At 52.6% G+C, this 26,906-nt stretch overlaps 2 protein-coding genes across 3 annotated transcripts in view; one reads left to right on the top strand and one right to left on the bottom strand.

Moving 5' to 3' along the window:
* GIGYF2 (GRB10 interacting GYF protein 2) overlaps positions 1-2,240 on the top strand; it is a 133,940-nt gene extending 131,700 nt beyond the window's left edge. Inside the window, exon 30 of the mRNA XM_078607599.1 lies at positions 1,353-2,240. Coding sequence (XP_078463725.1) covers positions 1,353-1,417 — 65 coding nt within the window. The 3' untranslated portion in view covers positions 1,418-2,240. The remainder of the gene's footprint in view (positions 1-1,352) is intronic.
* An 8,495-nt stretch (positions 2,241-10,735) lies between these two features.
* LOC144728288 (monocarboxylate transporter 13-like) overlaps positions 10,736-26,906 on the bottom strand; it is a 31,558-nt gene continuing 15,387 nt past the window's right edge. The window contains exons 3-6 of one of the 2 annotated variants that reach the window (XM_078607596.1): positions 18,240-18,383; positions 16,050-16,832; positions 13,322-13,628; positions 10,736-11,947 (exon numbers count right to left, since the gene is read on the bottom strand). In XM_078607596.1, coding sequence (XP_078463722.1) covers positions 11,842-11,947; positions 13,322-13,628; positions 16,050-16,832; positions 18,240-18,383 — 1,340 coding nt within the window. In that variant the 3' untranslated portion in view covers positions 10,736-11,841. Of the gene's footprint in view, positions 11,948-12,431; positions 12,673-13,321; positions 13,629-16,049; positions 16,833-18,239; positions 18,384-26,906 lie in introns of those variants that run through there. The other variant, XM_078607597.1, reaches the window with a different exon arrangement.

Below are 26,906 nucleotides of genomic sequence, written 5' to 3'. Positions count from 1 at the left end.
TCCAATGAAAGGTCATTCTGAATGTAAGCAATGTACAACCTATGGGAGAGCTGCCACTGGTATAATGGCATCTTAAATCTCCCCACTCCTCCCCTATCCCCCATGTGTAGCCAACAATGCTCATTGGAGGTGCGGGAAAATCTTGGTACATTCACAGTTGATCGACAGGTCGTGTAAGGTGGAGTAAAGTGTGGATCCGCCGACTTGTTCCAACACGTCTGGTCAACGTGGAAGAGTAGATCAAATGCCTTCGAGTTTGTTGTCATGGAGACTCGACTGTCAGCATTAAGCGATCTCACCGTTAGCTTTTACAACCAATGACTTTTGACCTGCTTATAAACCACGCCTGAATGCTAATTGTGATAAGTAGCGTTTCACCTGATGGACAAAAACGTGCTGCAGATGGCAATAGGTGAGTGGGGAGTGTGTGAGTGGCGAATGTATGAGATTGAGAGGCTAGAATGTGAGTGGTGTGTGTATCGGATGAGTGTATTTAGTGTGACTGGTGTTTGCTTGGTGTGATTGCCTGGTTAATGGTACGCAAGTGAGTAGTGTCAGGTGATTGGTGAATGTGCTTGTCTTCTGGTGTTGGACTGCATGAGGAGGGATGAGCGATTTCCACTATTAACTTTAACGTAGATATAATAAATTGACCCAACATTAGTTGCATTTATTGCTTCACTATCGGTAGGATAAACTGCTGTTGACCTTCATGCAGGGACAGCAAATCCAGCCCTCATGGCATTCCACGGCCACCTTTTCATGATTACCTATCTATTCATATACAAGTAGAGCCACTGCACAAAATTACACTCACCTGATAGTTGGCAGTCACGGAAAGCTGTACCGTGAGGGGTCGTGAGGACTGGGGTTGATCAACACTGACCTATGCAATACTCAGATAACATTCCATCATGTGTACTTTTGTCATGGGCGGCTGGCAAGTTGTTTGGTGAGAGGGGAATTGGAAATGACGAAAGGAGGCAGGGGAGTTGGGGTTGCGGGAGACATGGCGGTAACGTTAGACCCCCACCGTCTACAAAACCACTGCTGTTAATGAGCACATAGAGCAGCCCATTCCTTGGGGGTAGAGCACAAGACGGCGACGTCACAGGTCACACCGCAGTCCAGCGATAATTTGTGGCTTGCAACCGTGTAGGTTCTGTAGGCCACCGTAAAGAATTGGCAGGTGCCACGATGAGCTGTTAATCTCATTTCCTTTATTCACTACTAATATCAATCGTTACTGGTTGAAAAATGCACATTGGTCACAGTTTAACTTTTGTATCAAGTTCAAACGAGGCTCGCTATTGAAAGTGTCACTTCATGTCCTCGCTTGTTGTTTCTTACAGGATTCTCAGTGAACGCTTCGTCGGATCGTCCCAACATGGGAGAGATAGAAACCCTGGAAGACTAAGGTGGCTGTGGATGGGAGCGCAGATTTCAGGCCGAGGCTGGCGCTCTGTGGGCGTCCACGTGAACGTGGAAACGCATCAAAAGGTGTCGCTGCCGTTTCATTCTCTTCAAAACGCCCTGCTGCCACCCATCACCTCCACAGCCGGCAACAGTGCGAGCTGCAGAGGTTGGCATATCTCATGGGCGAGTTGTGTTGCATTCGCGTGAGCCAATGTTGTTTCCAGGCCCCCTGAGAGATGTTCGATTCAGGGAAAAGGCGTTCTCCAATTTAATACGATTTTTAATATCCGGTCCCAACACATCTAAACAAAAGTTTGCCGTTTTTCGACACTTGTACATTGTACTTGGTATTAGAGAAATTTCTCTATTAAAAGCAAATGTCCATCGAGTCAAAATATAAAGCATTACAAGCCTAGCTCAGTACATACTGGAAATACTTTGATTGTTGAAGTGTTTTAGACCGGGGACAATCTGCCTAAAGCTCTGGACTGCAACTTACATTTAAGAAGATGTAACGTTCTCCAGGCAGTATCAGGGGGAAGAGTTTACAAACTCCCCTTTTGGCAACTGTTCACATAACAGAAATATAACATGTTATGACCAACAAACGTACTCGTTTATTTGCTAGGCATGTAAATTGTTGGATGGCTGAGGAAACCCATTTTTTTCAATTGCATTTTTCAAAGTATAAGTTTAACCTTGTTTTGGGAAATGTTATGGCAGGGTTTTCAAAATGTGTGGATATTTTATGGAGGAAATGACTGCATCACTCATTGCAATGTAAATATGAAAATTTCCAAATAAAGAATATTGATGCATCTGTATTCTGCTGGTAACTTCATTTGACTTATCTTCAACCCTGGGAGGTGCAGCGGCTGGAGTGTATTGGCTTGCAATTGGAATGTTACCACCACTTGGAACTACCAGCTGGGGTTTCATTCGGCATTATAATCCTCTGGTGCCGATAAAATGTCGCACTTTGTGCGATGGCAAAACAGCACCTGCACTGACAGACTTTGCCTGCTACTGGGATACGGACTCCACCACTGCTGACGTGTCCGCAGTGTCCGAGTATCGCAGTTCCACAAGTCCGATTGGTGCAGTGTGCCGTGTTCATGGTAATGATTTAATGGTGTTGCATTTGCAGTAGACGATTTGGTAGTTGAAGCAGACTTTGTCATGGGCAATGTGCCCTCTACTTGGCCGCTCAGGCATACGTGTCCTCCCGTGTTGCCTTATCACCACGCCCGACACGCCTGTGACACGCTCGTATCTGACAACACATCCGACACGTGCGTCCGCCATAGACCTGATTGAAATACACGAATCTGGCACACGTACAGTACGTATTTGACACGCACGTTCAACGCGCGTCTGCCGTGCACATACCTTGCATGCGTCTTTCAACACATTTATGATGCACCTCGCCTGACCGGTTCAGCCGGTTTTGTACACGTCGAAGTAATGTTGAAACTTGTGTTCGAAGTTTTATTTTAAAAAGTATCGCATCACATTCTGCCTTTTAAACCACAACTGCCAAAAACAAACTGCTTTCTCTTGACTTTTAATTTAAAACAAATAAGCACAAAACAAGTTTCCTCGTGTACACGTGTTGAACCCAATGCAGCCGCCCGTGTCACTCACAAACGCGAGTCTCGTGCACCAGACGCCACGTCTACATTCACAAGCGAGCGGACGCTGTCGCCCCGGTTCAACGCAGTTTATCCCGCAGTTTACATAAACGATACTGTTTTATAAAGTACATCGAATCCTTACAATAAAGGTTTTATGTCAACAAAGGCACAAACGTCATCCCCCATATGTGTAGTGGTGATACGCGCTGGGTGTGTGTGTCGTGTGCCAGCGCGTATGTACGGGTGTGTGTGTGGTGACGCGCGCTGACGGGGAGGAGCAGGCGTCAGTGCGCGGGTGGGGGTAGTGCTGCTGATTGGCTGTGTGCCGGTGACGCGCCCAGGGGGAGTGATCGGGTAGCAGCGCGGTGTGATTGGTCGGAGTGTGGAAACGCGCTGAGCGGAACCGGATCGTGGGGATAGCGCGTGGGGATTGGGTAACGGAGGAGCGGTGCCGACGTTGAGGTCCGCATCCGCTCCGTCTCCCGGGAAGAAGGGGTATATAAGGTGATGCACAGAGGAGCAAGGGGCAGAAGTGGAACCATCTAAGAATGAAGACGAAGGTGTAGAGATAGAGCCCGGAGAGGAGAGTAATGGAGAGTAGAAGAGAGTAAGGTATAGTGTGTAGCCAGCGAGATAGAAAGGTCTACACGAGCTGAGTAAGGTATAGTGTGTAGCCAGCGAGATAGAACGGTCTACACGAGCTGAGTAATGTATAGTGTGTAGCCAGCGAGATAGAACGGTCTACACGAGCTGAGTAATGTATAGTGTGTAGCCAGCGAGATAGAACGGTCTACACGAGCTGAGTAATGTGTAGTGTGTAGCCAGCGAGAGAGAACGGTCTGCACGAGCCGAGTATGCATACGGTGTAGCCAGCGAGAGAGAACGGTCTGCACGAGCCGAGTATGCATACGGTGTAGCCAGCGAGAGAGAGGCAAAGTCTACACGAGGCGAGAGAGGAGAGTGTAGCGGAGGCGCAGAGTCTACACGAGGCGAGAGAGGAGTGTAGCCGAGGCGCGGAGTCTACACGAGGCACAGAGAGCCGGCAGCACAGAATCCTGAGTCAAGAGAAGTGCGGTGTGAAGAAGAGAGGCCACGCGTTGTATTGTTACAAGTCAAGATTTAATAAAAGAAGTGTGTTCCCGTCAAGGAGTTTCCTGCCGTCATTTTCCAATACTTCATCTGGCGTCAGAAGTGAAACGGGCTTCCAAGTATGGAGACGAGGAAGACCCGTAGGACCCACGGGATTGACCGCGAGGAAGACCTGGACGACTCGGAGCCGCTGGTGGCGGGGGGTGAGGAAGAGGACTTGCCCACGCTGCAGGGTCCGTCGACGGCGCCGGCCGAGCGACCGGGGACAGACGCCGGGCTTCGTGAGGCGCACTCCCGACTGGCGGAGCTGCTGCTCGCCGCCGCGTCCATCTTGGCGGAGATCAGCTCGTCGGGAGGAGCGGGGACGGTGGGGGACATTTTACAAGGTCGCCCCGCAGATTCCCGCCAAAACGAATGGGGGATTCCCGCCATTGCGCCTGGGCCTACTTTTGGCGGGAACGGCGAGCGCCACGTGGTGGTGGGTTCCCAAGCGCGCGCATCGACGTCATCAGCGCGCGAGGGGGTCCGCCATCTTACGTCTGCTGCTGGAGCCGCCATCTTAGACACCGACGGACAGGCGGAGAGGAACCACGAGGCGGATGACTTCATTTTTCAGCAGCGCCTGCCCACGTTGTCAGCCTTCAAGGCGGAAGGCGGAGACTGGGGCCAATTTCAGCGAAGGTTTTTGGCGCATCAAGAGATGTCAGCGTGGTCCGATGCTACGGCGCTGCGGGCATTGCCCGCCATGCTGGACGACGATGCGCTCGCGGCCTTCAGGGCTGCACGGAAGTCGGACCGCTCCACGCTGAAGGATGCGCTGGGTTTGTTGGCCAGGGTCTACGGGCCTCCCTCTACATGCCGCCATCAGTTCTACGCAAGACGGAAAGCGGCCACGGAGACCGCGCTGGCCTATCGCACGGCGTTGCTGGCTCTTGCTGATGCTGCGTTCCCTCGGATGGACGAGGAGGGCCAAGACGCGATGGTTTTGGAGCAGCTGCTCAAGTTGGCGCAGGACCTGGGGGTCCCTATCAACACAGCTGACGACATTGATATTTCTTCTTTGAGAGTCGCCACGAGTATTCAAGCGCACGAGGCCCTACAACGGAAGCAAGGCGTTGGTTGCAACGCTGCTGTCGTCGCAGCCCCGGGGTTGGTGGTCGCCGAACCCCAAGTCGTCAGCCCACGAGAGGAGGCGTTCGCCACGGGACGACCAGGGGACTGGAGGCCGGGGGCCCGGTCGCCTCTGCGATCGGGCCGAAAGTCGGAGCAACCAAGATCTACTCCGACCCTCGTCACGTGCTATAACTGCGGCCTCCGGGGCCACGTGGCGTCCGGGTGCCGCGCTCCGCGGCAGCGCGCCATGGGAGCTCGGCTGGACGACGACCGAGAGCCCAAGTCATCTCTACAATCCCCGGCAAGTCGCGGCACCTCACACGCTCGGCCTGTTTATTCGGCACACATGGGACGCCGCGTTGCGGCGGAGGAGGGCCGGTTAAGGTTCGGGGATTCGGTTCGGCGAGGGGGGTTCGGCCGGGACCAGGGAGACATTGAATGGGCGGAATTGGGGCATAGAATTGTGGCTGCTTCGGCGGGTTCGTCCGTTGTTACGGGATCTATTGATGGGGTTGAGATTAGGGTGTTAGTGGACACGGGGGCATCGGCAACTATTATATCGGACCTCATTTATAATATTCTTCCAGTCCAATGTCGTCCGCTGCTTCCAGTGGATGTGCCATTTTACGCCGCTAATGGGGGATCGTTGGGCATTATCGGTCAGGTTAGGGCGTCCATTTGCATTGGAGATATCAAATTATCGGGACCCGTTTTCGTTTCGTCTTCTTTGGCAGTTCCGTGTCTTTTGGGCACTGACTTTTTGGCTAAAATGCCCATTAAAATTCTTATCGATCAACGATGCATTGAACTGCCATCGGGTCGCCGGATTTCATTTTTGACGGGCCCTACTGACATTCGGACGGCGTGTGCTACGATACAAGCGGTGGCGACGCAGACAGTGCAAGTGCCCCCGGGTTCACAGATGTTGATTCCCCTCCGGTTGCGAAAACCATGGGTGAGGGAGGCTTCGGGACAGAGTATGCTTTTGGGTCCTTCTAACAAGGCTGTCGGGGGTCTTGATTTATCGGTGGCTCACACTTTGGTGCGGGCTGACAGGGATCCGTTTGTGATGGTTTTGAACGCGGGGTCGCGACTAGCTGTCATCCCGCAGGGCACCGTGCTGGCTCACGCGGCGCAGGTTCCTGGGGATGATGGGTTGGTTGCGCAGGTGGGCTCGAGCCCCGCGCGGAACGTTGAGCCAAGGGAAGACCTTGAGTGGGTCCATTCGTTATGTGCCGCCTCGGACGATTTGTCGGCGGCGCAGTTGGGTGCGCTGCGCGAGTTGCTCATTGAATTCTCTGATGTATTCAGTAAACATAAGTATGACATTGGGTGCACGGATTTGTTGCACCATCACATTGAAACGGGCGATGCGGCGCCGGTCAGGCTAAATCCCTTCCGACTGAGTCCCGTGGAGAAGGAACATGTTCAGTCGGCTGTTAACGATATGCTAGAAGCCGATATTATTTCACCCTCCTCTAGCCCGTGGGGAGCGCCTATTGTGCTGGTTAAGAAGCAGGACGGGTCCCTGCGATTCTGCGTTGATTTCCGTCGCCTGAATAAGATCTCTGTGGCTGACGCGTATCCGCTCCCCAGGATGGATGAGTCCCTCGATGCATTGTCTGGTGCGCGATATTTTTCGACTCTTGATTTGTTATCGGGGTTTTGGCAGTTGCCGCTCGACGAAGAGTCGAAACCTAAGACAGCATTTCGGACTCCAGGGGGGCTGTTCCAGTTTAACCGGTTACCCATGGGACTTCACTCCTCTCCAGCGACGTTTCAGCGACTTATGGAGCTGGTTTTGTCGGGCTTGCAGTGGGATACATGCTTGATTTATATGGACGATGTCATTGTTTTCAGTAAAACGTTTGAGGAACACCTCCGGCGATTGAGAGGGGTGTTCTTGCGAATGCGATCGGCTAAGTTGAAATTTAAACCGGCCAAATGTCACCTCCTTCGTAGGTCCGTTAGATACTTGGGTCACATTGTCGATTCTTCGGGGATCTCCACCGATCCCGCGAAGACGGATTGTGTCGGTTCGTGGCCGACACCTACGTCCGTTTCCGACGTGCGTAGTTTCATCGGGTTTGCTTCTTATTATCGGCGGTTCGTTGAGCACTTCGCCACTATTGCAAAACCCTTGCACGCTCTAACGGCGAAGGGAGTGAAGTTCAAATGGGGACCGGAGGAGGAGGCCGCGTTTCGCTCCCTCCGGGACGCCTTGGTGGGTGCCCCACCCTTGTGTTATCCCGATTTTGCCAGTCCCTTTTTGCTGGACACGGATGCTAGCAACACGGGCATTGGGGGGGTGCTATCCCAAGTCGTTGGGGGTGTCGAAAGAGTTGTCGCCTACGGTAGTAGGGTGTTGTCTCCGGCGGAGCAGCGCTACTGTGTCACCCGTCGCGAGCTGCTTGCCATTGTTTTTTTTGTGCAGCAGTTTAGGCCATATCTGTATGGTCGTCACTTTACAGTCCGAACGGACCACGCGGCGCTACAGTATTCATTGAGGGTCGCCCAGCCCTCGGGCCAGTTGTCGCGTTGGTTGGAAGTCCTCCAGGACTATCAGTTTACGACTACGTACCGTAAGGGGTTGCGACACACGAATGCCGATTGCTTGTCGCGGTTGTTGCCTTGTGATGAATGCGCGTGTTTGTCGGGATCGGCGCGCTGTAAACCGACGCTTGCGGGGGAGATGGGGGCACTGGCTGCGACAGCGGGCGCACCGAGTGGGGATGATTCCACTGCCTCTCAGGGTCGGGACTCGCTGCTCTCGCTGTCGCTCAGCGAATGGGGCCGCCTCCAGATGGCGGACAGCTCGCTGCTAGCATTGCGCCGCAAGGTTGGGGGTCCCGAGGGGGACCAGGAGCGTACCGGCTCCTATGTACTTGAGCGGGGCGTGTTATTGAAATGGGACTGTTTGTCCCGGCGGAACGCACTCGTGGTGCCTTCCGCTGTGAGGGGGAGGGTTGTCTTGGCGGCACACGAACGCCTCTTGCACTTGGGAGTTAACAAGACGCTTGCCCTGCTTCAGCGTGACTATTACTGGCCGGGAATGGGAAGTGATGTGGTGCATATTCTGAAGGGGTGCGTTGAGTGCGCCAGGCGTAAACCACCGGCCGTGGCAGCTAATCCACCGCTGCAATCTATTCAGGTCTCGCGTACCAACGAGCTCGTTGCACTCGATATTTTGGGGCCCTTCCCAGTCACGCCGAGAGGGAATAAATATTTGTTAGTGGGGGTCGAATACTTTACCCGATGGCCTATGGCGTGGCCTCTCGCTAACCAGTCGGCAGCGGCTGTGACGGATGCCTTCGTCCAGGGCTATGTCTTGGACAAGGGGGCTCCCGAACGCCTGCTGACCGACCAAGGTAAAAAATTTTCGAGTAAATTGTTGCAAGAGGTGTGCGATCTGTTGGGTACCAAGAAGGTGCGTACCTCCCCGTACCACCCGCAGACTGACGGGATGGTGGAGAGACTCCACAAAACCTTGACTTCCATGCTGTGCCAGCAGGTGTGCGAGGCACATGTAGATTGGGACCTGCAGGTCCCGGGAGTCCTTGCCGCGTATAGAATGGCCCCCCATGCAGCTACGGGGTTTTCCCCATTCTATTTGATGTACGGTCGGGAAGCTGACCCGCCAATAGAAACGCAACTTGGCCTGTCCGCTCCACGAACTAATTCTAATTTGGCAGAACATATTAAGTTTAATATTCATAAGCTGACAGAGGCGAGGGAGGCCGCACGGCTTAATTCGCGGGCTCGCCAAATTGCTAATGAACGGTTGCGGGCACGGAAGGTGTCCATGCACGAATGGAAACCAGGTGACAGGGCCTGGCTGCATTGCCCTCAGGCACCCTTGGCTACGTCGCCTAAATTGTTGAGACCGTGGAGGGGACCCGTGGAGGTCGTGCGCGTTGCACGGCCCCAGTGCGTTCAGATAAAGTGGGGAAGGCGCCGGTGGTACGTTCACCCCTCCCGACTGAAACCGCTCTCGCCTCCATATGGCCTCCCCTTGTGTCGTGATGGCCGGGCGTGTGACGTGACCGGCGACCCAGAGGGGGAAATGTCTCTGCCTGATCCACACGTATTGTCGCCTGATCTGCTCCCAGGTGTCTCGGAACTGACAGCTGCCGATCACCGGCGGCCGGATCTCCGCGGCGGGGCCGGCCCTTTCAGGCCCGTTCCGCGCCGTCTGGAGCGGCCGGAACCGCCGGACGGTCGTCAGTGTCCCGCCCCATACGATGGACCAGCCAGACGGACTCGCGCCAGGTCGTGCTACTTTGCATGACCTGCCTCGTGAGGAGTCGGGGCAGTTGGAGCGCCTCGTCACTGCGTGTAGTCGCAGGGACGTGGGGCGCGTTCGTTTCGAATTTGCTCGTATCGTGTTATTGTTGACTTTTCGCGTTCATTGTCAATCTGTACATAGTTATTCTTGTTGTTGTTGTTGTTGTGTTATGTTACGGGGCACACTCGGGGGGTTATGGGGTTTTTTTTTGTTGGTTGTCGGTTTATCGTCGTGGTTGGTTGTTAGCAGCCGGGCCGGCTGCGAGCTATGTGGGAGGGGGTGATGTAGTGGTGATACGCGCTGGGTGTGTGTGTCGTGTGCCAGCGCGTATGTACGGGTGTGTGTGTGGTGACGCGCGCTGACGGGGAGGAGCAGGCGTCAGTGCGCGGGTGGGGGTAGTGCTGCTGATTGGCTGTGTGCCGGTGACGCGCCCAGGGGGAGTGATCGGGTAGCAGCGCGGTGTGATTGGTCGGAGAGTGGAAACACGCGCTGAGCGGAACCGGATCGTGGGGATAGCGCGTGGGGATTGGGTAACGGAGGAGCGGTGCCGACGTTGAGGTCCGCATCCGCTCCGTCTCCCGGGAAGAAGGGGTATATAAGGTGATGCACAGAGGAGCAAGGGGCAGAAGTGGAACCATCTAAGAATGAAGACGAAGGTGTAGAGATAGAGCCCGGAGAGGAGAGTAATGGAGAGTAGAAGAGAGTAAGGTATAGTGTGTAGCCAGCGAGATAGAAAGGTCTACACGAGCTGAGTAAGGTATAGTGTGTAGCCAGCGAGATAGAACGGTCTACACGAGCTGAGTAATGTATAGTGTGTAGCCAGCGAGATAGAACGGTCTACACGAGCTGAGTAATGTATAGTGTGTAGCCAGCGAGATAGAACGGTCTACACGAGCTGAGTAATGTGTAGTGTGTAGCCAGCGAGAGAGAACGGTCTGCACGAGCCGAGTATGCATACGGTGTAGCCAGCGAGAGAGAACGGTCTGCACGAGCCGAGTATGCATACGGTGTAGCCAGCGAGAGAGAGGCAAAGTCTACACGAGGCGAGAGAGGAGAGTGTAGCGGAGGCGCAGAGTCTACACGAGGCGAGAGAGGAGTGTAGCCGAGGCGCGGAGTCTACACGAGGCACAGAGAGCCGGCAGCACAGAATCCTGAGTCAAGAGAAGTGCGGTGTGAAGAAGAGAGGCCACGCGTTGTATTGTTACAAGTCAAGATTTAATAAAAGAAGTGTGTTCCCGTCAAGGAGTTTCCTGCCGTCATTTTCCAATACTTCATATGGATAAATCTTCCCCCATACCAGGATTGTCATAAATGCAACACAACTGAAACGTGTCACACCTGACACACACGTGACACATACACCTGTGATGCATGTCACTATCCAATTCATATTTCTGACCCACCCATCTGGCACACGTCTGTGGCATAAGAATGAGTCCTTAACACAGGTGTTAACAATTGTGGCAATTCTAAGAATCGGCGATGGTCTGTTATTTTCTAAACAAGTAAAATCTGCAGTAAAATAGTCTGCACACAACTGAATAGCATGTATTTACACTGATATCTTTACAATTACAGAGTAAATTATATTTATGAGATATAAAGCCTAACCACTGCTTGTAAAAATGTAAAAAAGAAACATCAATTGCGCAGGTACAGATATACTGATTACAACGGGTCGACTCATACCTGCAGCCCGAGATGATTCAAATCACCCCAATAATAATCCTGAGTGGCTTCAGAGTTCTTCTCACGGAAGACTGATTTACAGACTGATATGATCTCTGCCCGATGCGAGCACAGCCCCTGCTCCCTCTTGCTGCTAAACTGACAGCATCGAGCCAACCCCACTCACGAAACCGGCGAGGCCCTCGCTGTCGACCTCAACAAGACTCAGCTGTTTCTACTCTGTTATGGTACAAACACCATCAAGTTAATTATGACTAATGGGTGTTTGGCTATAGGGGTAAATAGGTTCCTCCTTATAGGACAGTGGGTTTTGGTTATCTTCTCAATACAATTTTAACCCAATGTCATTGCGTGTTTCTGTTTAATGTGTGCACAGTCACCGTGGCAATTGTCTCTGGTAATTGATGTCTCCTGGATTTTGTGATGTAAATAATTGTTCCTGTGTAGTGTCAAAAGATGAGTATAGTATAAAATGCTATATTAATCCACATTGTTGTTGAACAAGATAATTATGTTTCGATTTAAAGCTTTCGTGACTGCAGGGATTCATCTTCTTGGTTCTTTCGGTAAATTCACGTAGAATGGAAATAATAAAAATAAAACATAAAATAATTCTCACGACGTTTCGGCCACAACGCAAGCAGCCGTCCTCAGGTGAAGAACAGGCCTGTCGAGAAGACAGTCTGAATGACACACCCCAGGCTTGGAGCGTCTATTTAAGCTGGGATGGAGGAGGGAAGAGCGCCTTGACAAAAGAACTTGGATATCAAGAGGAATTTAGCATATTTATGGGAAATGCAGATATGCGATTAGTACTACTTGTGAAATGCGTAGGTTTGGCGGGGGGTTTAAAGTCATTATGCCCGTGCATTATGCAGGATTAGCAGCATCAAAGGGAGGGGATAGGGGTAACATTAATAAAGGGAAGGAATGTTAATAGTATGTAGCTGTAGTAACTAAACCACCACGTAAACAACTAAAGTATAAACTACATAGTATCATCAGTATACTAAATATACTCACCAATAAGCTGAGCTACTAACAGTAAGTAATACATTACAATTCTATGTCGCAAAAAATATAATATGCTTGCAGCTAAACTTTATTCTCGTATATCACACGGGTCTACACCGTACTATATACTGCCATAGACAAACCCAACATTAAATTATATACTGTATACACCACCCTATACCTTATACATTGTGTATTATTCTACCCACCCTACTGTATATCACACTGCTGTATATTCACTATACAACTACGATACTATATATTACTTTGTACATTGTATTACACATTACAATTTTATACTATGTATTATTATACAATCCGCTATACACTATACCATTGACCGTCGCGTGAAAGATACTAAGAGGAAGCAACGAAATATGTCAATGGGAGAGTGGTGATAGGAGACTTGCAGCTGAGCAAAGAATCCATTCCCTGCGGAGAATACAAGATATATAGTCAATGCCAGTGAAATAGACGCTCCAAGCCTGGGGTGTGTCATTCAGACTGTCTTCTCGACAGACCTGTTCTCCACCTGAGGACGGCTGCTTGCGTTGTGGCCGAAACGTCGTGAGAATGATTTTATTATGTTGAATTTTTATTTTATTATTTACATTCTACGTGACTTTACCGAAAGATCCAAGAAGATAATTATGACTTGTTCTTGACAATGACACTGTTAATAACAATCATCGTGATGTTGATTGTTATTATGAATGGGGGTGAGCACAATTTTTAGATCCGTGACACTTCCCTATCTATCGTGAGTTGGGCAGTCCGCTATTTAACCAGGAGATGCAATAAACCTAGTGGAGTACGAGTAATCGCCGCTATTACAAGGGCGACCTGGCTTCACAACATTTTAGCTTCCATCCACCGCTGATTTACAGACTTCCCCAAAGTATTAATCACCCCTATTATCTCTGTGGAATACATACAATTCCGACGATGTAAACAAAAATAAAAGCACGATTTAATTTAAATATTAAATCTGGCAAAATATTATGTTAACACTATCGGTGTAGATGTGCAACGCCAATTGTCGTAACGTATTGCCCCGACCGCGTTTTGTTGTGGTCCTCACACATGAGTGGCTCTTGATGCGGTCTCACTGACGACTTGAGAGGGTGGTAGATCTGCACCGTTGGTGACCTCATGTTGGTCGCATCGCTCGGCCGAGAGCCGCCCGGGAGGTTGCTTTACCTCACCAGACACTGCGAATTCGTCTTCATTGTCCGTTCCTTGGTATTGTTTATCCATAGCAAAGTCCATGGACGTTGAACAGGAAAAAAAATTTGCCAGCATCGGGAGAACCAAACATCCGAGAATAATAACCAATCCGGAGGCAATAAATGACATTTTATAATCCCCCGTGTAGTCTTTTAGAAAACCTGTGGAATAAAACAAAGAGATTAAAACTTTGAACTCGGAAAAAGATGCCGTCTTGGCCAAAGCCGTTGATGTCACCACCACCACACTTGACCACCACACTCTACCCTCCACCAGACCCCACAGGGGCTGAGCAGGAGACACGCGGCAACCTCCACAATCTGCCCTGACGGTATCCCACCATCTGGCCTCAGGTGGTCACCGGAGTCGTGTAGATCACCCCAAAAACCACGTTCCGATACAAATGATTCGGTCACGTGTTGGCAGTGGTGCGCTCGCACAATTAGCACAATCATTGACGACCGTATTTTTTTCCTTCAAATTATTGATGCATTTTTTACATTTCTTACCCTTTGTACACAGAAGGGGAAGGGTTTGCGCCAAAAAGCGTTTGTTCAAATCGCACTGCAGTTTAAATGACCGGAGCGAATGTTACGGCCGATCACAGGCCCGACTGAGGGGCACTGTACATTGGTGTCAACGGGCCCGAGGTTACAATAATAAGTGTCTTGACCTTCTTTCGCACCGTTCGTAGCCAACCGTTCTAAATTTACTTATGCATGAGTGCCAACACCTAGTTGTTATTTTAAGATTTGTTCTGGTTTACATGTGGGAAGAAACCAGATCATGCAGAGAAAACAGATCGACACAAATGGCGATTATTCCACTGGCTGTACTGCCTTCGCCTAGCAAACCAAGGTATGGCATCTCCTCAGCACCCACGGGAAGAGAGTTTGCAAGATCTGTGCGGTGATCCAATCCTCACTGCCTACAGTGCTGGGTTAGAGGCCCCGTGCGTAGCCACCACCACCGCCCAGGTTAGTGGATTCGGGACGAGTTTCCAGTCGGCATCGTTCCCCACCACGCCTCGGTGTGCGTTGTGCTTCAAATGGACTTCGGCAGCGCTGGGGAGCAGCCAGGAGCTGAGCTCTGTCTAGTCTACTGTGCCTCAGTGTCTTGGTCTCAACTCATTAGCCCAAACGGAAGACAGAACGCATTTCTATGAATCAAAGGTAAAGCAGGTTTCCCTGACTTATTGCGGGATAAGTCTGCTGTTGTTATTGTATGCATCTCGAACAGGTTCGGTTTGTGCGATGTCACGGCTAGCCTTATTCTACTCAAATTTACCTATACACGCTTTGAATTCATATGCGGCTCTTCAGTCAGACGTGCGACAACATTGTGTGCACTGTACTGTATGCACGACTCAGCAGGTAGTTGTCTCGTTCGGTTTCGCTTTCTGCGTCCGTTTTTTTGAAAAGCATCTACTATCGCATAAAGCGAAGTGAGACCCGTACATTCTTACATGCACTTTAATACGTTTATTCCGACTGTTGTGATCCACGTGTTCCTCTCATTGTCTCTCGATGTAATTCCATGCATGTATCTGTAAATGTTTCACTGCGGATTTGTTGACTTTTGTTCCATTTTCTGTCAGTAGTCCACAAAGTTTGGCCAGTAATGCTGTGGGCATGAGGGCTGAGTTATTTGCCAGGGTTACTAAGCGGCTTAAACTAATCCAAACAATTGAAATTGATGGCTAAATTCACAGGACATGCTGCTCATATATTACAAACATGTTTCTAGCCACGTTAACGCATTGGCTATTGTAGACACGTCCACTTAAGTGCATATTGGCAGCACATTTATTATTTTACAGTTGTTATGATTAGGTTCGCACTTGCTGCCGAGCAAAGGCCAAAAGCCCAATCCGTCAAGCGGCCAACAACAAACAGTGCCATCAACGTTGTTATCGCCAAAAGTTGACGCATTTCTTGAATTGAGCAAGGTTATAATAAGAGCTCTGGAGAAGAAACGATGGGAGGGAATTCCAAAGTGGAGCAGGGCGAGGGAAGGAGAGTTGTTGCGACCTGCAGTGTTTATGATGGATAAGAGAGTGGTGAGCGGGTGGGTGCACTGCGCGATAAACCCGGCCAACATCAACGACGATTATTTGAACTGATCCTGACCCTCCCAAAGGTCGACTAAAATTAGCATCGAGTGCAGTGTGTAAAGATTGCCACTTGCCACTGGGGAGACAACGGTGGCCGGGCGTGGTGCTGGCCAAGCACCCCCTCGTGTACCGTGCTGGCCGACTCACTAACAGCACTTGGCACAAGTCTATTAAGGCTAGACGGGGGATTTTTGTCTTGTCTTTGTGTTGTGACTAAACAGTGTGGTAGCTAAACACAGTACGGATGAGACAAAACAGCCATTATGGTAGAAACCGAGTACTCAATATGGGTGAAAGAATTAACGAGTTAAATGTGTTTTTTTATGAACAGTAAGCAAGAGTGATAAGGTAACTGACCACACGCGGGAGAGTGAGCGAGTGGAGTGAATCGGTGAGTGCTGGATCTGCTTAAGATGTTGTGCGTGTGACATGTGCCTGGGATGCCGTGACGGAGATGGAGAGAACGCACCTGAGATTGGAGGGCCCAGCAGGCTGCCAATGCTTTCCAGCAGCATCAAAAAGCCGATTGCACTGGTAATGCGTGCAATCCCAACTATTTTAGAGAGCAAAGAGATACCAATCGGTGCCATCGCGCCACTTGCAAATCCATACACGATGCCAATTATAATCATGTCCATGTACGTTTGTCCAAAAGGGATAATTACAATTATTATTCCTGTCGTGAGTGTCCAAAAGAAAAACAAATGTACCATACGAATTCTGCGCAGATCTGCCAGCCACCCAGAAAACAATCGAGCGACTATATCAGCCACTGCAACGGCAGAGATTACGAAGGCTCCAGACAAACTACTGAAGCCGAGCATTTGCAGGTGGGCCAGAAAGTGCACATAGGGTATAAAAAACCCAGTGTTGATGAAGGTGAATGAAAGTGTGAACACCATAAACCCGCGATGTTTGAGCAAATCCAAATCCAGCAACGCATGCAGCTTCTTCAGTATTGTCAAGGATCGGTGTTTTGCTGCGTTTTCAGTTTGAAACATATAATCTTCTCTCAGGCGAATTGGTCTCAACAAAGCACCACAGACACACAGATTGAGCTCAAGGCCAGCGAGGATCATCAGCGCTCCCCGCCATGTGTATGTCTCCACGAGCATTTGAAATAGCGGAGAGAAGGCAAAGGACGACATTCCCACGCCAGAAAATGCAATCCCTAAAGCCAAAGATCTCCTTTTATCAAAATACTTTGACAATGTTGATATTGATGGACTGAAGACCATGGCCCAGCCAAAACCTGAAATAAAAAACACTCATATTCAACTGGGTAATGTATTCCTGTATCCACGTTTGTTAATTACGCAGGGTCATACACAAAGTCATACACATTCTCCGTTTACCGCCCTAAGTCAGTGAGAGACATTCAAACGGTGGTAGCCAGTTTATCCATAGGACGACTGTTGATTTGGCCCACAAAGTGTTGGTCAACACTCGTGTCTTAAATGTGAAATGAGAACAGCCTTTGATTCCATGTACAAATCGCCATGACACAAGTTAATGTCAACTAGAGCCAGACCGTTTTAGACTTCACATGATCTGGAGACTTCTTATCTAAAGTACATGTTCACACCTCCTGCACATTTAGTTTGAAAGTAACACAGTGATAGACATAAGCAGCCAAATACGCACATATCCACGTGACGTTTTGCCAGTATAAAAAATGAGAATGGGTTTTATTCTTATATTTTTTATATACACACGTTTACACGTGATTTCACACATGCATACGCGTGAATGCACACAAGCTACGACAAGCGAAAATACCCACATGCACAAGCAAGTATAAATGAATGCGCACACATGTGTGATCATATATACACAAATGCGTGTTACAGGTTGACTGAGCTGAATGTTAGATGCACCACCTGCACTCTACACTGTGACAACCTGCTGAGTTTTAACCGGCCAGGACTTTGCTTGTTGCAAGCATTGCACCACAGCCTCCCATTGTTGCAGGAGAGCAGCTCTTCGGTCAGACAGAAGCTGCTTGGGCATGTGGTGGCTGGGCAATTGTTGAGTAGTTACCCCATCATCAGTAGAGCTCACTGATGATAGGGACTGTCCAGATCTTTAAACAATCTGTGAGCCTCTCACACAATCCAGCCTGGTTAAACCGAGGATGGACCGTAGGCAGGCCATGCTGAATGTTTTAAGCCAGTGTAAAGATTCCTCTAAAACTGAAACATGAAAATAAAAGGTCAATTTCGGTGATGAGATTACCTGGAACTTTTGTCTTTCGCAAACCCTCGTTGGCCCAGGATATACTATTTTAAACTAAACTATTTTATTTACCAGGTAAAGCCCACTGAGGTCTTCACTCTTTTTCACAAATGATATCTCAATGAAGTGACTTATCACGTGGAAATTTATAGCAGCCATATACTCTAAGCACGTGTTTCTAAATGTGGAGGGAATAACCGGAGGACCCAAATAAATGTCGACGCTAACTTGGGGAGAACATGCAAACTCCAAATATCCAGGCATCAGGGTCGGGATCGAATCCACAACCTCCTTCATACCAGGCGATGTAGTTAACATCTCGCCATCGGAGGACCCCTTAACAAGCCCAGTTATATACCTGTGAAAAAACAGTGCCCTGAAATGTTGGTTGCATGGTGAAAGCTGAAGTTCAGACAAATGTTACCTGTCAACAGTCCAAGAGAAAGGTACAGGTGCAGGAGACAGTGTGCGAAGGAAGCGCAAAGAAATCCAATGCACGCCGAAATGCCGCCCAGGATCACGACGGATCTCGACCCAAACTGGTTGCTGAGCGTACTGGCAATGGGACCTGCAACGTAAAACATCATACACACACTTTGCTTGCAAGGGACCAAGAACCATTAGTGAACTATTACACTAAATAATATTTCGTCATATTGATACGGGACAGTATTGTGATCTGTAACTAAATGCAGCGTCTACCGCTGAATTCCAAGAATATAAGTAAAAATTTATTGTCATGGTCAGTCCACCAATGGATGAAGGCCTCCCTCCCAAAGCTGTCACCACTTCTCACGATCTTGTGATGCAACATTACATCCGGCACCTGCAGATTAATTGATTTCATCACTCCATCTCCTCTGCGGACTTGACACTTAGACGAGTTCCATCCTTGGCTGCCACTCTTATTATTCTTGACCTTCAACCATCATCTCTTTTAGCCATGATGCATTCCTGCCCAAGCCCCACGTACTTTAGAAAATGTATTCATTCATTGCGCAAAGTCAGCGAAGGACCATTGCGCCAAACGAGTGCGTTGCTGAGGCGTGAGGGAGACGACGTTAAGTGGCATAACAGGTGTTAAGGGTAACTGGGGATACAGGCCGGTGATTGGTTAAGAGGGTGAGTGCTTAATGACTGGCGTCGCCCAGGCGGGAATAACAAGGCCACGTGAGGCTGGGGGCGAGGGGTAAAGCGGGGGGTGAGATAATTAATAGGGACTGATTGGGGTGGATATAAAAAGGATAGCGTAACGTAGAGACGGGAGTCTTGGTGGAAGCTGGAGTGATGGTGGCCGGTGATGCAGAGTAGGGTAACGGTGATAGAGAAGCGTACGGACTTTGGGAGAGAGAGAAGGGTGTAGGGTAGAAGAGAAGCGTACGGACTTTGGGAGAGAGAGAAGAGGTTAGGTTAGAAGGGAGAGTGTAGGGTAGAAGAGAAGCGTACGGACTTTGGGAGAAACAGAGAGAGCGGAGCGGGATCGCGGAGCGAACGGAGAGACACGGAGCGGTGACGATCAGGAGGTGAACTCTAAGTGAATAAAGCGAATGGAAAGACAACCCGAGTAGGAGTCCTACAAATGTATTGAACATTTTTTTTAAATGCAAGAATGTTTTGTAACACAATACATACCGCTCACAATGCATAGAAAGCAGTATTTAGAAATTGATAATTCAGTGAAGCTTATTGTTGGATTCTGGGTAAGCATTAGTGAAGCGATTAAAAAATATATTTCGTACAGCATGTTTCAATATACTGTACAGTAATTTGCAGCATCTACATATAAGCGCACGGTTCAACCCAACCTTAAAAAGCAGAAATACTGGTCTCTGCCCATATGGATCCACCTCAACTGCCTTACCGAAGACAACAAAAAAAAGCTTTAATATGAAATCGACGTAGCCCCGACACAAACAAGCTGTGAGAATAATGGCGAGCGAGTGATCTCCACACAGGTTCCAGCAACAACGCCCACAGAAACGGTGACTCCTGGCGACTGGCTACGGGAGCTGGTGGCGGGGATCATGGGGGCCACGTCGCTGGTGGAAGGGGAGGTAAACGGAATGCGTACCCGAATCCTGCTGAACACGGGGGCGGTGGCCTCGCTCGTGAGCGCAGCGCACTGCAGCGCGATTGGGGTCGACGTGCGTCACCTGCAGGCTCCGGACCATGCGCTGCACACGGCGAGCGGAGCCGGAATGGGGTTGCTGGGGAGAGCCACCCTAGAGGTCCGCATAGGCAGCCAGGTGTGCACCCAGGAGTTCTACGTGTCGAGTGCGTTGTGTCACGAGTGTATTGCAGGTACCGACCTCTTAGAAAAGCTGGGACTCAACGTGCAACCCCGCCAGCGATGCGCCACCATGGAAAGCAACGGCGAGCGGATTCCATTCCTGGGACGAGAACCAACGCGCCCCCGCTTCGCACCTGTGGCCGCTATCCTGGCGACGGCAGTCACCATCGGGCCGCTCACCGAGATGCTGGTGCCGGTGGCAACATCCCCCACCAGCCCCGCGCTCCGACCATCAGGGGAGGTAATGCTAACTCCTCACCCGGAGTTGGCAAAACGGTATGGGGTCGTGGGATCCGCCACGTTGGTAAACGCAGATGGGGACCGATTGTTTATGCGGATGTTTAACCCGCACAATACCCCAGCGATACTGCGACGGCGCACCCCGATCGCCACTGTACACCCCCTGCACGCACGCCACTCTGACGAATCGGTGTTCGCACTCTGGGCTGAGGACCCCGGTCGTTCGGAGGGTGACCAGGACCTGGCCTGGCGAGTCGGCCCGACCCCCCGAGCCGAGGTCGTCCCCCTGCTCGACGCGTTACATGTGCCATGGGCGGATTTACCTAAGGGAGAGGCCGATCGGCTGCGCGAGTTACTGCGGGAGTATGCCGACGTGTTCAGTGAACACGACTCGGACGTGGGTCGGACCGACCTTGTTAAGCACCAAATTGACACCAGTGCAGCCCGACCCATCAAACTCCCTGCGTACCGAGTGGGCGCACCCGAACGCACCCAGATCAAAGAGGAGGTTGGGGACATGCTTCGCGATAACATAATTCAGCCCTCGGCGAGCCCCTGGTCAGCCCCGGTGGTACTAGTAACGAAAAAGGATGGATCAACCTGGTTCTGCGTTGATTACCGTAAACTGAACGCAGTCACGCTCGGCGACGCCTTCCCCATACCCCACATCGACGACACTTTTGACAGCCTCGCCGGAGCGCGATATTTTTCCACCCTCGATCTCGCATCCGGGTACTGGCAGGTGGAGATGGCGGAGGAGGATCGGCCGAAAACCGCATTCACCACCCCGATGGGACTATTCGAGTTCCGAGTACTCCCGTTCGGACTCACCAACGCGCCCGCGACGTTCCAGCGGCTGATGGAGTTGGTGATGCGGGGTTTGCAATGGGAACAGTGCCTGATTTACTTGGATGACGTGATCGTGTTCAGTAGATCTTTATCTGAGCACTGGTCCAGGCTTCGAGAGGTGTTCCAGCGACTGCGAGCGGCTCATCTCAAGCTCAAACCACGTAAGTGTTACATCGCACAACTCGAGGTGGGGTACCTCGGGCATCGCGTCAGCGAGGCAGGCGTGCGCACCGATCCGGAGAAGGTACGCGCCGTAGTGGAGTGGCCACGGCCAAGGAATCTGACGGAGATCAGATCATTTTTGGGGCTCGCCACCTATTATCGTCGATTTGTAAAGGGATTCAGCGAGATTGCACGCCCTCTCACCCAACTCACCTCCCCTAAGCACCCCTATCAGTGGACGGGGACCTGCCAGATGGCCTTCACCACTCTCAAAGATCACCTCACCCACGCCCCCGCCCTCGCTTTCCCCGATTTTACCACCGATTTTATTTTGGACACCGACGCCTGCAGCAGCGGGCTGGGCGCGGTGTTGTCACAGGTACAGGATGGGACGGAACGAGTCATCGCGTATGCCAGCCGGACCTTGAGTGGGGCCGAGCTGAACTATTGCGTGACCCGCCAAGAGTTGTACGCCGTGATTTTCGCATGCAAACAGTTCCGGCCGTATTTGTACGGCAGGAGATGTCGCGTACGCACTGACCATTATGCTCTGCAGTTCCTTCTTACATTCAAGGAGCCGCGGGGGCAGATGGCCCGGTGGTTGGCGCAGTTGCAGGAGTACAACCTGCAAATCGAGTATCGGGCTGGCCGGACGCATGCAAACGCGGACGCCTTGTCGAGGTGACCCACGGTGTACGCCGAGACAAGGGCGGAGGAGGCCTGGCGTGTTTCACGGGGGGACGCTGCCGGCAGGCAACGGACCCCCGAGAAGCCGCGGCCACTGACCCCCCCCCAGCGAGAGAGAGTGCAGTGTGCGCCACAGAGACCCTCACAGGTGGCACCGAGGATCCCGTCGACCGCCCGGCAAGCGCGGGACCCGCGGCTCGGGACCCGATCGGACTGATCCAGGAGGACGTCGGCTGCGCCTTCCCGGGCCTAAACGACGAGCAGCTGAGACAGACCCAGCAGCGAGATCCGGATCTGGCGGCAGTGGAGGCGGCACTGCGGGAGGAAAAGAGCGCCCTACCAGGACCCTGGAGCGGTTTGTATGCCCGGTTGTGTGTGCAAAACGGAGTGGTACGGGAGTTAACCGAGGCCGGCCAGCCGGGGTGCATCTGTGTTCCTGCCCAGGTGCGACCCCAGCTGCTACGGCTGGTGCATGACCACCCACTCGGGGGCCACGATGGGGAACGACGCACGCGAGAGACCCTGCGTCGCCAGTATCTCTGGCCCAAATTGGCACAAGACGTGGCGGCCTGGGTACAGGGCTGCCGCGCCTGTCAGCAGTGCGGGCCGAAACCGGCACGATACCAGGTACCCCTAAGGCCGTTCCGCGTCAGCCGCACGAATCAGCTGGTCGGGATCGATCTACAGGGGCCATTCCCGCGATCCCATCGAGGCAACCGGTATATCCTAGTCGCAGTAGAGTATTTCACCCGCTACCCCGTAGCAGTGGCCATCCCTGATAAAACGGACTTGGGGGTGGCCCGGGCATTCGTGGAACATTACGTACTTAAGCACGGGATCCCAGAACGAGTCCTCACCGACCAGGGTAGCGAGTTCGAGGCCGAGCTGTTCCAGGCACTGTGCCGAGAATTCGGAATCCAGAAGGACTGAACCACAGCGTACCACCCCCAAGCGAATGGTATGGTAGAACGCATGAATCAGACCCTAGCGGGGAAACTCAAATGTATGGCGGCCGCAAATCAACGGGATTGGGACGAACACCTCCCCTACGCCCTTTTCGCCTACGCCACCACCGTACACACGTCGACGGGAGAAACCCCGTTTTTAATGATGTTCGGCCGTGAGTCTCGTTTACCCGCAGATCTGCTATTCGGCGTCCCTTCCCCCCAGCCGGAGGAGGGAAGCCGCCCCGTGGAACACCTGTTGGAGACCCTGCGAGAAGCCCGAGGCTGAGCATACCTGCAAGGGGAAGCCGCGCATCAGCGGCAGGAACAGGGCACCCGACCCCGCATGGAACCCCCCTTATTCCTGACAGGCGCTAAGGTGTGGCTACACACCCCTCGCGTCGGGGCCGGGCAGGTGGGGAAACTGACGACCTACTGGCGGGGACCCTGGACCGTGGTGCGGCAGATCTCCCCCTGGACGGTACTAATTTATGGCGGGGAGAGGGGTCGAGAGACGGTGGTCAACGTCCGCCGCCTAAAACCGTGAAAAGCGGCCCCAGCGAGAGAGAACCCCGTCACCCGAAGGCCCCGAAATCCCGGAGTACCCGCACCCCTCGTGTTGGGGGGCCTCGCACACTACATGGGCCCCGCCGGGCTCCCGAGACGCACCAATCCAGTCCGGAGACGGCGCGGACGACGGGCCCTAAACCCTTCCGCTGCTGAGTTTGTGCCCCAGCCCACAGGTGCCGGGGGACGGGGAGAGCCGCTGGAGTGGAGGAGGAGGCCGCCGCAGGAGCTACAGAGGACGGAACCACCCGCCCCGAGACCAGCCACCAGGTCCGGACGGATCCCCCAGACCCCGCAACGTTTCCTCGTGGGCGCGGCCCAAGCGAGGTGCTCCAGTCAACCTGGGACGGGGACTGGCACCTCGGGGGGCTATGTGATGCCGCCGCCACGAAGCCGTTCGGCAGGCGCCCCATCCCCGACCTCGCCACCACCAAGCAACGGAGCCAACCCCTCGCCCCCCTCACCTCACCTCACATGAACACACCCGCACGCATTTTCCCCCACCCATAGAGCTGGAAGGGGAGATCACCTGATCGACCGGTTTTTATCCGAGAAACCCTTATCGGGATTAACTCTCACGGTTTCCGGCGATCAGGGAATTGGACGACCTCCCCCGTGCTACGTTGCGCCGCGGCGCTGCGACACAGCATTAATATGGTATGGTCGAGGCGTGGGGCATTCGGCCGCCGCGGTTGAGGCGCATCCCCCCACACACACCCCCACGGGTCGACGAGACAGGCGGAGGAGGGACGGGGCGGAATAGTTTAGGGTGCGCAGGAGCACGGCGCCATGCATGAGAGGGAGATTAATACAGGTAGGAACAATGTTCCACACTGCCCACCAGGAATTATTGGTCTCTCTGTCGTGCACGAATGCGCTGTCCAACCAAGTTCCTACCTGCTCACTCCGAAGGAGCGTGTTTGGAATCGGCGCCGCAGCACATCCGATTAGCATAACAAAAGCGCCGTGGAGGCGCCGCGGAGCCACCGTACGCGTGCAAGCCGGCGCGAGCCCATTGTTAGGGAAGGGCTGAGGGACGCCATCCCGTTCGGAGCCGCATCCCTTTGAAGTAGGGAGGATAAAAATGGGGCACAAACGAGAAATCGCTCTCTTTTCTCCAGCGCCAGAGGACCAGCCGCAGCTCCAGCCAGCGACCCGGACGTCCGTGCGACGCATCGAGGTGCGCTGTTAGCACAGGGAGCAGCGAACCACCATGGGCACCAAACAGTGAGTGGGGAGGTGAAGTAGGATAATAACCGATAGATAGGGAATAGGTACAGGTTTAGTGGAATAGGCCAGCCTCGTCGACTCACTGATTCAACATTAATTACCAGGTAGCAGATAATAAATCACTAATAGCGAAGCGTGGCCTCGCGTGATCTTGTCGAGCAGTGTGTGCGTGTGTGTGCGTGCGTGCACCCCGTGGGCGATACAGGTGCGCGATCATAACGTGAGTGCTCAGTGGTGAGTGAGTGCCGCGGGGAGCTGTGTACGTGAGTGCACGTACGTTCGCTACGTGTCGGATACGGGTGCGCATTGGTCACGTGGTTATTCGACGTGGAGGCGAGGGCCACACAGGGCTATAGACGGGCACAAGCTCGCCGCGTGCAAGAGCTGTACGTAGCGGTGTAAAGAGGGGGAGTATGGCGCTTGATTGACGATGCGGTGCGCACGTATGCTCGCAGCGTGAGAGCGCGGCGCGAGGCTGTAACAGTAGGGGCGTCGCGTTCGAATGCCGGCGAAACCGTAGCGGGTAACAGGGCGGTGCGGCAACGCAACCGGATTAGGGGATGCAGGTGGAGGGGACCCCGGGGGCCAACGGCCCCCACAAAGTGTCAGGGGCCTGGTCTCCCGACCTCCAACCTTTGGCCAGAGCAGAGGCGACGACCAGCGGGACGATCGATGTGCCGGCCCCGGCGCCGGTTACAGTAAGAATGGCGCCCTCACTGTCCAGTCGCAGCGCTGATGACGCGGTATACAAGGTTGCAGACAGCTGTCGTCCGGCGGTGAAGGTCGCAGCGCTGATGACACGACGTTATTTGGTTGGACCGTGCTGGGCCCGGAAGTGACGTTGCTCCCAGCGGTCATTGCTTCCCCGGTGGAAGTGATGTCGCTCCCAGCGGCCACTGTGCCCCCGGCGGAAGTATCCCCCACATTTGTGGCGGGAACGGCGGTGGCATCCACCATGTTTGTGGCGGCGGCGGCGGGCTCGGGCGGGCGCTGCGCCACTTCTCTCCCTCCCGCCATCGCCTGTGAGCGCCACATCTCGCCCAGGAGGGAGGTGGTGGCGCAGAGCAGCTTTGTGAGGCGAAGCAGCGCTTCCTCCATCCCTGCTCCCGACGCTGGAGAGGGGACGGCGGGTGGAGCAGACAGCTGCTCAGCCGGCGGTGCGGCGTCGTTGTTGGCCGCCCCATCGCTGCTTGCTCGCCGACATCGCCATCAGGACTGAAGGCTTTCTTTTTGTCTCCATGGCCACTTCTGACGCCAAATGTAATGGGTTCCGGAGACACTTGTAGAGGTAACTTCTTTATTACAATACAACACTCCAACAGTCCTGATACTCTGTTACAGCCTAGGTACACAACCTAGGTACACAGCCTAGATACACTACTCTGGCTACGCTCTGGGGTCCTCCGGCTAGAATTACCCTAGGGGAGGCTAATTGACCCAACCCAGCCAAGGTGCGGGTCTGGACTCTGGCTTCCTCGGAACTCGCCCTTTTCAAGGACGTAGAGCCGGGAGTCCCAGAGTCCCACCACTGGCCCTCACAGCGTCCCGGCCCTTACAAGGACCAGCGGGACGAGGGGGTCTAGGGTCCTAAGCTGGCTGGTCTTGGGTCTTGGGTCTTGAGCTGCGACTGGCCCCGATCGGCCAGGGAGCTGCCCTTTTAAGCCTCGTCCCCAACGAGGGGTGGGGTTGTGTGTGCCCCCAGATATCCCACAGAGCACACACAGCCCCCCCGTTGGTGGCGCCAAGGGGCTTAACTGTCTGGGGTGACTGGGATCCTAGCGCCTGGCGCTGAGGGCTTATCTGCCTAGGATCCCAGAGCCCCCAGCAGCCCCTCCCCTCTTATGTCACTACACTTGTATTAAACCACCTTTTCTGAATTCATGAACGCCCCAATAGCTGTGTGGCCAATGGGACAAGTAAAAATAACACTTTAATGTTTTACGTGAAGATACGGTTATGGAAAGGAGGTGCATCGTCTGCAGTTATTTTGTTATCATTGTGACGTCATTTTGTCTTTCCATTTTCACCGATGACGTGACTGATGTTCAAAGTTAATGTATAAAGTGGTCATATGTGAATTCTAAACCGTTCATTTGTCACCGTCGAGAGTTGTTTGGGCACC

Source organism: Lampetra planeri, chromosome 28 (assembly GCF_965212315.1).
Source record: "Lampetra planeri chromosome 28, kcLamPlan1.2.h2, whole genome shotgun sequence".
NCBI classification, from domain to species: Eukaryota; Metazoa; Chordata; class Hyperoartia; order Petromyzontiformes; family Petromyzontidae; genus Lampetra; species Lampetra planeri.
Note: the sequence above shows the minus strand (reverse complement) of the source record. Positions and strands in the feature narration are given on the sequence as shown.